The 9,810-nt window shown below is 41.4% G+C and overlaps 1 protein-coding gene across 5 annotated transcripts; it reads right to left on the bottom strand.

Moving 5' to 3' along the window:
- Window positions 1–542: 542 nt before the first annotated feature.
- naga (N-acetylgalactosaminidase, alpha) lies at window positions 543–8,456 on the bottom strand. 5 transcript variants are annotated; one of them, XM_039781959.1, is made up of 11 exons: window positions 8,177–8,456; window positions 7,844–7,926; window positions 7,677–7,679; window positions 6,845–7,010; window positions 6,316–6,456; window positions 4,893–5,104; window positions 4,715–4,809; window positions 3,798–3,959; window positions 3,422–3,619; window positions 2,718–2,858; window positions 1,258–1,455 (listed from the first exon to the last, which is right to left on the bottom strand). In XM_039781959.1, exons 4-11 carry the CDS (start codon window positions 6,997–6,999, stop codon window positions 1,258–1,260), a joined length of 1,302 nt encoding a protein of 433 aa, XP_039637893.1. In that variant the 5' UTR covers window positions 7,000–7,010; window positions 7,677–7,679; window positions 7,844–7,926; window positions 8,177–8,456. The 5 variants fall into 5 exon arrangements, with proteins under 5 accessions (XP_039637890.1, XP_039637893.1, XP_039637892.1 ...); XM_039781958.1 differs by lacking the exon at window positions 7,677–7,679 and having other exon boundaries at window positions 6,845–7,001; XM_039781960.1 differs by lacking the exons at window positions 7,677–7,679; window positions 7,844–7,926 and adding an exon at window positions 8,002–8,004.
- Between the last annotated feature and the right edge of the window lie 1,354 nt (window positions 8,457–9,810).

Here is a 9,810-nt window from a genome sequence, read left to right on the forward strand (position 1 = left end):
CAATGACATCATGTGTCAACAGGCCTGTTTGTTAGGCATTAAAGGCTGATCTCCAAATCTCCAATACATCTGCAAGTTACACCTACAAAATAAAGCAGTATTTGGCAAGCATATAGTGCTGTAATGTAGTGTTTTTGTAAAACAAACACAAAAAGTAACTGTATTTGTATGCTAATTAATGATAAATGTGTCTGCTACAGAACAAGTTCAAGTTACCACAACAACAACAAAAAAAAACACAAGTTGAGATGCTCTTAGCAATTGGGAAGTGAAAGTGAAAAGTGAATAACAGCCTATTACCATTTTTAGGAAACAATGGGAAGTTAAAGTTGAACTGAAACTGTGTAGATCACATCCTAATAAACTGATGCACTGGGGCAAAAACACTGACAGTGCAGTACGTTCATATGTATGTGTGAACAGTATAAGCCTATAATTCCAAGTGTTCCCATAGTATTAAGCCCGGGACCCCCTCTGGCCTGAAGAACAAATGTGATTCCAGAACAGCATGTTTTATCTGTATGAAACAAACCTTTGCTTGATTTAAAAGCACATTTTTTATTTCAGTGTTCAACAAAAACACATCATTCACAAAATAATTTCTTATAAAAAAAACTTTCTTCATTTCTAAAACCCAGGTCCATAAGTATTATCCTAAGCAGTGCACCATCCGGATCTTGACAGACTAAAAAAATTCTCCTTTGAACAAAGCACAAATGAAATGTAAACAATTAGGAAAAAATGCATTTCAGGAGCCTTTTATCACCCTTCTTTGTACTTTTTGGAACAGCCTGAGACAAAGGCTCATCTGCTTCTCCTTAAAAGAATTGTTTTAATAACAGCAGCAGAGTCTTCTGAGTCTTTGTGCTGATCTACGATCAGTTTTTTAGCTTTCAACAGAGAAACAATTACTCATCAGCTCTCATGATCCGCGAAGCACAGAAAAAAACTTTACATCCTTTTCCTTGATCAACATCGATACTGCACGTGCAGAATTTGAGAGAAGGATCACGTGAAGAATTTCCGATTAGTTACATATCCAGAGGTTAAACGGCTGTCCCTGAGCTTAAAGTGATTTCATTACTTGGAATATATATTGCCTTTTAAGATAACACATTGTAGAGCTAATCACTGGCACTTCGTGGTTAAGCAGAGAAATATGTACGGTGTACATGTGAGGTCATGTCAGTTAACACTTCATCAGGAGCCACTGCACTGAGGCAGACACAGTGATTATTATGTTCAATCAGTCAGTGATCAGAGGAAGACACGGGGCATGGCGTTTTCATCATCATATCCAGACCCCTGGAGTCTGCCACCTTTGTAGAACTGGTGATGGTTCAGTTTGGCGGGCGCAGACACATACCACATGACCACACCTGTGGGGTTCACGGACACCACGAAGCTGGTGGAGTCTTTCAGCACCATGGTCTTCTCAGTAAAGACATCGTAGATCTGAGGGAATTAAAAGGACAAAAAGTGATTCTCCAGCATATGTACGCACATTTGGTTAGCAAACTCCACGTTTATAACTGGTATTATTAAACCTTATGCAATCATATTTGTTTTTAATAAAAAAAGTGCCTTAAACCTGCATTCTATCTATCTGGGCGACATGTGCGGTTGCAAAAGGAGTTCGGATTCTGTAGAAGTCTATGAGAAAGTGACCCACTTCTCACTTGATTTATTACGTCGGTCGGTAAACATTTTCATAATGAGTTTATGGTCTCAATCGCTAGTTTTATGTCTTCTGCAACACAGAATTTTAAAATCGGCGATAAAGCAGGGGGTGTTTGGGCCGAGGTTGATGCTCACTTCAGGGCTAACCCCTTTCACTTCACCCCGCAGTTGGGAATCAAGACAGAGGAACTTTACTTGAGGCTTGAGGAGCTGCAGCATTTATTCATGGGCAAACTGAAAGCTACACTGTACATTTACTAACACGACACAACTCTACTTCTCTCCCTCCCTCGCTACACACTGAGCTATTCCTTCACACGAAATTGATACGTGAGCTAGTGAAGTTGATACAGAAATGAGTGAGCATGACGGGTGCTAATTTTGGATCAGGGTGCCATTTAAAGGTTTAATAGGTTTAATAGCACATAGTCACACAGAGTAGTGGAACTGGAGAATACTGTGTACTGTTCAGGTGTATTCCATGATTCAAGTGATAAAAGGTGGTGAAAGTATCAACAAATGGAATGCCAAGGGTAGTACAGTATCCTTTTGGCCAGATGTATAATTGGCGTACATACTGTAGCTGAATTTAATATCTTTAAAGCTATAGTGCCAAGTTTCTGTCTCCCCCATGAGGAATTCTAAGTAATGACAACATCACTGTTGTTGCATCCACATGATACAAGCCTTCAGTAATCGCGCACACGCCCCCAGCCCTCCTCCACACACAGGACACGGAGGTTTAAAAAAACAGGACTCTTTAGAAGAGGTAGTTATCGTCACTCAAGTTTCTGCGCGCAAAAGTTGCCGGACGACACCTCTTTCTAAACATAGCCATACTGAGAAATAGAGAGAGAGTTTTGTGAGTCTACAAGTCTTAATTAGCTTTGTATCAACTCATTTGGCAATGGCTTGAATGTAACGGACGTTCATTAATATAAAAAAAGTTACGCACTGAAGCTTTAAACTGAGAAGCCGGGAGTGGACCAGAGATAATACATTGCCTGTCCGAGTCTAGAAAACCTTAAAAGACATACCTTGTAGCTGCCGGTGGTGTAGTTGAGTTTGCTGAGGGTAGTCTGGTAGCGGTAGGGCATGTCATTACGACGACTGAAGAAGACCAATGCACTGGCATTGTTTGACAGGGGGCGCCAGAACACCTGAATTTGACTCTTCTCCTGGCAGAAAGAAAAGGGACAAGAAATTGTGAATAATGACACAAAGAATGAAAAGACATGTATATCGCAGGGTTCAAAATGAGCACAATCTACCAGCCAAATGCTGGTAAAATATACAAGTGGCTGGTAGATTTGCTTCACTCAGCAGCCAAAAAAAACCAACAATGGTAATATATTGAGTGGCTTGTAAAATTTGAACATTCACTAGCCATTTGGCTGGTGGACAAAAAGTTTATTTTGAACCCCATGTATGTGAACAACAGAGGATACAAAAAGAATTAAACACAAAAGTCAAAACTCTAACCAGCTAATTTCTTGCAAGAAGCAGCAAGATCCATGCAAAAGTGGGGCGGCCTCTAGCTCACCCAGTAAGAGTGTTCGCCCCATGTTGGCTGAGTCCTGCAGCGGCGCGGGTTAGAATCCGACCTGCTGCCCTTTGCTGTGTGTAATTCCCCCATCTCTCGCCCCCTTTCATATCTATCCACTTTCTAATAAAGGGAGAAGCCCCAAAAAAAAGAAATCTTAAAAAAAAAAAAAAAAAGATCCATGCAAAAGTGTGTCACCTTTAGAATGCGCCTTCCTTGGATGCCCATGGCGTCCTGGTTGATGCTGATGGCCATTTTGTTCTGCAGGATGCTGCGGGCCCCGCTGCTGATGGTACGCAGGTCATTGGACATGAAAAGAGGAGCAGCCATAATGGCCCACAGAGCCATCTGAGCCCGAGACTGCTCCATGCTGAGGCCGAAGTCGCCAGCAATCAGCTGTGGAGGTCAACGTCACACAATCAAGGAAGATGAAATAAGATTTTATACTTTTAGCGCTTTTTTTTTTTTTACGTGTACCATTGGTGCTTTCTAACCTCATTGACAGACCATACAGTAAATAGTAAGCAGTAAATATGTAAAAAATAATGCCAGTTATCACATCAGTTGAACAGACCATATCAGGGTCATTCCACTGTCCAGGACCAGCTGCAGGTATCAAGACATCCTGGTTTTCAAAGAACCAGTCAATAATGTTCAGGACACTGTCCCAAGAGTCCTGGATGTCGCCATAGTTACGCCACAGGTTGCAGATCTCGCCCAGCTGAGTGTAGTTTACCTGAAAACATATATCAGTTTCACAAAAATTTTAAAATATAAACTGTGGATTTAAAGTATTAGAACATAGTCCTGACTAGAGCTGAAGATCTTTGCCCGAACCCGACGGGACCCGACGGGACCCAACGGGTTCGGTCTTAATTTCTATTATTTTACACGGGCTCTGGCCGGGCTCGGGCTTGCGCTTCGGGTTGCATGGTAAATGAGCGCTCAGCTGATGCATTTCGATTAGCGTGAAAATGGATCCTGAGGAGGTGAAACGGAGGCTGGTCTCTGGAGGACTAACGGTTTCTTTGTTCCAACTTCCAAATGGCCTATAGCCTCCGTTAGTCATGAATAAATGATGTTAAAACATGTATAAATGACTCATTTTTTACGAAAGACAAAAAGGAGCTGTGTGCGTGCGGCGTTTCCAGTCGCAGTTCCGCATGAATTCACTGTGACTGGAAAAGAAAGATGATGGCTGCTGCTGCTGGCGAACAGCGGTCTTTCCAATCGACTTTGGCCGCGACTCTGGAAGACTTGGAGTTAATCGCTGAAGTCATTCTTAAAAAAGGAAGATGTGTTCGGAGTTTTGCCGACCGGATACGGCAAAAGGTTTAATCCATCAACTAATGTTGCTCTGGTTGGCTATGAGTGCAGAGGGAATTTGAAAGACAACAGTTTGAGCCCTGCCAATGGCGAGTTCCCAGACCCAACTCCTTGATGTGGGTCTGGCTTGTCAGGCTAATAAACTTTGACACATCCTGATTATACCTGAGGTGGCAGGCCACCCTGGTAGGCAGGCCAACTGCAGGAATAGCCAATGGGACGGCCAGTAGCATTTAAAGCCTTTGACATGAGCGGGTAACCTGTTCAAGAGAGGAACAAGAGTCAAATCAAGTCAGCAACATCTCAGTAACCACAGTGTAAAAGTCCCATCCTCCTTTCTTACCCTTCTCTTGCTCTGTGGCATTAGAATAACAGCCGTCAAACTTAAACATATCCACCTCCCAGTCAGCGAATGTCTGAGCGTCTATCTTGATCTTGTCCAGTGTTGTGCCGGGGTAGCCCCCACAGGTGTGTGTGCCCATGTCCCCGTAGAGGCCCAGCTTGAGACCCCTGTCATGCATGTAGCGTGCCAGTTTGTGGATGCCTCCTGGGAATCTGAGGCAGAGTGAGGAAGAAGGGCAGTTGTAATGTAATACCAATTCAGAAGACATTCAATTCAGTCACGAGCACCCCTTTTCTGCTGTATTCAAAAAACATCAACCAAACGTATAAAATCTTACTAAAAACCTTGTACATATTTACTGATACATATACCATATATATATGCACTCAAATAGTGAAGCTCTGAATCGGAAAAGTATACAGTGTTTCTTTAAAGGGCCAATGACATGGTGCTCTTTGGATGCTTTTATATAGGCCTTAGTGGTCCCCTAATACTGTATCTGAAGTCTCTTTCCCGAAATTCAGCCTTGGTGCAGAATTACAGCCACTAGAGCCAGTCCCACAATGAGCTTTCCTTAGGATGCGCCATTTCTGTGTCTGTAGCTATTGAGGAGGAGAGAGAGGGGGGGGGGGGGCAAGGTGGAGGGTGGGGGTGTGGCTTTGACCAACTGCCATGTTGCTCGTTTGAAAGCCATGATGTCTCTCTCTCATGGGTGGGCCAAATTCTCTGGGCGGGCAAAGCAGAGAAAGGGGAGGTAACCTCGCTTGTTATGACCTCATAAGGAGCAAGACTCCAGAACGGCTCATCTGAGCTTTCATTTCCTCAAAGGCAGAGCCGGATACCCAGGGCTCGGTTTACACCTATCACCATTTCAAGCCAATTGGGGACCATAGGCAGGCTGGGGGAACTCATATTAATGTTAAAAAACCTCATGAAGTGAAATTTTCATGCCATGGGACCTTTAAGATGAGGAGGAGTAGTGAGACTTTTTTTTGTGTGTGTTTTGTATTTTCACTTCCACCTCCCAGCAACATAAAGGTGAAGATAAAGGGGAAACCATTGCATGTATCATGTTTATGCTGATGCTGCATACATAGAGTATACACCGCACACAAGTTAAAAGTACCTACTACTAATGTTCTTAGTTAGTCACATGATTGCATGACTGTCACATTATTATCACCTTGTTTAACTGTTTTATTGACTTACAGGCTTCAAAGTTACAGATTAATGTTTGCAATGAGGAGCAACTGCTTCTCTCTCTGTGTGTGTGTGTGTGTGTGTGTGTGTGTGTGTGTGTGTGTGTGTGTGTGTGTGTGTGTGTGTGTGTTGTGTGTGTGTGTGTGTGTGTGTGTGTGTGTGTGTGTGTGTGTGTGTGTGTGTGTGTGTGTGTGTGCGCATACAGTACACACTGCACCATTACCTTTTAGGGTCAGCCTGCAGCCGTCCATTCTCGTCTCTCTTCATGGAGGACCAGCAGTCATCTATGTTCACATAGACGTAGCCAAGTTCCCTCCAGCCGTCCTCTGACAGTCTGTCTGCCATGTCCATGAACAGATTCTCACTGGAGGGAAGACAGAAATGTCTCATTAGAAGGTGGAATAGAGCCTATAAAGCTCTGTAAAGCTGAGGGGCGCTGCATATTCAGGGGATATATCTCCATGGGTCTTAATGATTTCAAATCCACACCTATACTAAAACAGGATGTTATTAGTTCATTACACCTGTAGCATTACCCTGAATGGCTGGCAGTATTGTTGGCCCACACCCTTTATTTCAAAATGATACCACAAATATAGTAATATAATAGTATACAGGGGCCAGTTCAGGGTGGTTTATTCAAATGGAGCAATTCCATCATTTGAAAAAGTTGGTGACAGTGAAAAAACACCTGCTTCTAAAGAGAAGCTCAAGTGAGATCCCAATGATATATGCATATTAAGTTGGCTTGCCTGATGCAGTTCTTGGGGTCGTGTTCACAGTCAATGTCACAGCGGAATCGTTCCCATGCCAACCAGCCCATTGGAGGGGTCCTCATCTCTCCATTGTCGAGGGCGAAGGTGGCCACAAAGAGCGCCGACGCAAACAGAAGCACCGCCAAATGCATTCCTGCAGAGGAAACAAACATGAAGGTGAATCCGATGTCTGTGCCGTATTCTGGGTGACATCTTCAGATTAAGGTGTTCTGACTGTACACAAATGTCTTTAATGTACAATGTTGTAGCGGTTTCTGTGTAATTTGTTTTTTTTTTACTTTTATTGAACATTTAAAAAATATTACAAACATAAGCATACAAATTCTCGTAGAGGATTCAATTAAATATTAATGAAAGAATATAACATTCAACCTTAAAGACAAGAAAATAGGTAAACACAAACAAGTAACTGAAAAAGGGATTAGGAGGGGTTAATGTACAAATAAAATTAAATATCTGATCAAACATAATCATAAATAAAAACCCAAGCACATAAAAATCTGGAAAATAACGGAGCAAGGACCTTATGATCCAAACCAAAATTCAAAACAGCAATACCTTTTTGCATTTTTCTTAGTGAACAGAAAATCAACTTAGTCGATTATTAACCAATTAAAGGAGGGCTTACTATTTCTCCATTTACTACAGTGAAGATATTTACCCAATAGTAGAATAATATGTATAATGTCAGAAACAGTTGTATTTAGATTATCCATATAATAGAGAATATGAGGGATATCAAACATTGGAATGTCATCAATCTTCAGCAACAACCAATGTCTTACCTCACACCAAAGTCTTTAGGAAGTTTCTATATATTTACGTACTGCATGACCTGCAGCAAAAATCCCCCTAACCATATGCTTTGTTAGAGCATTTTCACTAAAGCTGCTTTTTAATACAGCCACCCCATGAATACTGTCAAGTAACTGACGGGTTATCTCTTACACACCATATACACCTCCTGAGTCTCACCTGACTGGGTGTAACTGTGGCAGAAAGCAGCAACAACCTGCCAGGTGACTTCTCCCACTGACACACAGTCCTAATTAAACCGACTAAAGAACATACAGGTCTTACAACATGGCAGATAGAATACATGTTGAAATAAACCTGCTTAACATAAATTATGATTTCTGTAACATTCAATGTACATGGCACTAAACTATAACGCATAAAGTAACTTGGTGCCCAAATGTTGATAAAATAGATTAATTCAAGTTGTTATATAAGAAAAAATATATACAATGTTTGCTAGCATACATAATTTAATTAACATCGTGAAAAGTTAAACGTAGCGGTACTCACCTAAATTGAGGGACTTACTCTCAGTAACAGGGGAAGGACGTAAGATGGAGGAGGATGTGCTAAAGCTTCCTCAAATCTCTGCTTTTATCGTGTTCTTCCTCCTCCTCTTCTTCCTCTACTCCCCCTCCTACGTCTTCAGTTGTTTCTTCTGCTCTCTTAGCTTTACTTCGCTCATACTTTTAAACAAACCCCGTGATAAACAACCTCTCTGGCCGAGTTTTTTAAGAAAGCAAGTCAGCCGCTCCAATGGGAAAGGAAGCGACAGGCACGTGACAGCGGTTCAGTCAGCTGACTCCAGAGCAGGAAGTTGGAGGGGGGCGCGTCCCATTAATTATTTTACTCGCCTCGATTCCTTCCCTTCAATCGGTCCTTTCCCTACTTTGTCCTTGCAAATAACTTTCCATTACAACAATGAGTGACAGAGAGCTACATTCGCGTTTTTTCATGGTCTTGGATATGTCATTATTAGCCTATTACAGACATTGTGGTGCCACTTTCCGAAGGCATTTGTTTTTGTTTATTTTTGTTTAGTTGGTTTGTTCTTTCTTTTCCTCAAGACCGCGAAGGGTAGGGGGTGGGAGAGGGTGGTTGTTCCTGTTCAAGTGGGTTTGTTTGTTCTGGTGTTTAAAATTAAAAAAAATTTATCTTGTATCTGGGTTTATAAACTGAATGGCTTTATTAAATCATTTACTAATGCTTTATAGATCTGTTATAAGCCATTAATAAGAACACTCGAGTTTTCAGGTTGTGGAAAATCCACGTTGGGCATGAGTTGTTTTACAACTTTTACACTTTTACATTATAACAGCAACAATGCCAGAAATAGGACAGATTTACAGAAAATTTAAATTAAAACGAAATTAAAATTGACAACTACAGTCCACTGAAAAAGTCACACTGGTACATGGTAGGCTGATAAAGTGATCCAGGAAGGGTTGTCATGTCTTGTAGCCATAGAGCCCTGATAACGATATCTTAACTCCTCTAATTTTTAATGAGCTACTACTTCTCTGATCCACCGGGCATATGAGGGCAGAGCCCGATCCTTCCATTTAAAAAGAATGAGCCGAGGGGTCAGGAAGGAAGCAAGTGCAAGGGAGTTAGATTGGTAAATTGAAAGGGATATTCCCTCTGGAGCCACTCCAAACACCGCAGTTATAAGATTAGGTGGAATACTACAGGAATACATCCAGCATGCCACTAAACCATTAATTAAAGCTTATAGACCCTTTATAAATGTTGCCTTACTATGAAGTGGTACCACAATGTTTTTACTTTGATCTGGATTAAAAATATACCCAGCTAATTGCTGATAATACAATGCATATTTTTGTACAACAATGCACAGTGCAAATGAGTCTTACATAAAAGCTGAAGTAGGCCGATGTGCACTTACAAAACACTTTAAACTACATGAAGCGCAGTGAAAGCAAAATCCAGTCACATTGTTTCTGTGTGACTCACGATTTTCATGGATATGTCAACTTTGTCATCAGTGTGTGTGTGTGTGTGTGTGTGTGTGTGTGTGTGTGTGTGTGTGTTATTTCAACTATTCCAAATGAATTCCAAACTCTTTTCATATTATCACCTGAATTCTGTTTTTTTTTTCTCACTAACAAACAATAACAACAACA

Source organism: Perca fluviatilis, chromosome 18 (assembly GCF_010015445.1).
Source record: "Perca fluviatilis chromosome 18, GENO_Pfluv_1.0, whole genome shotgun sequence".
NCBI classification, from domain to species: domain Eukaryota; kingdom Metazoa; phylum Chordata; class Actinopteri; order Perciformes; family Percidae; genus Perca; species Perca fluviatilis.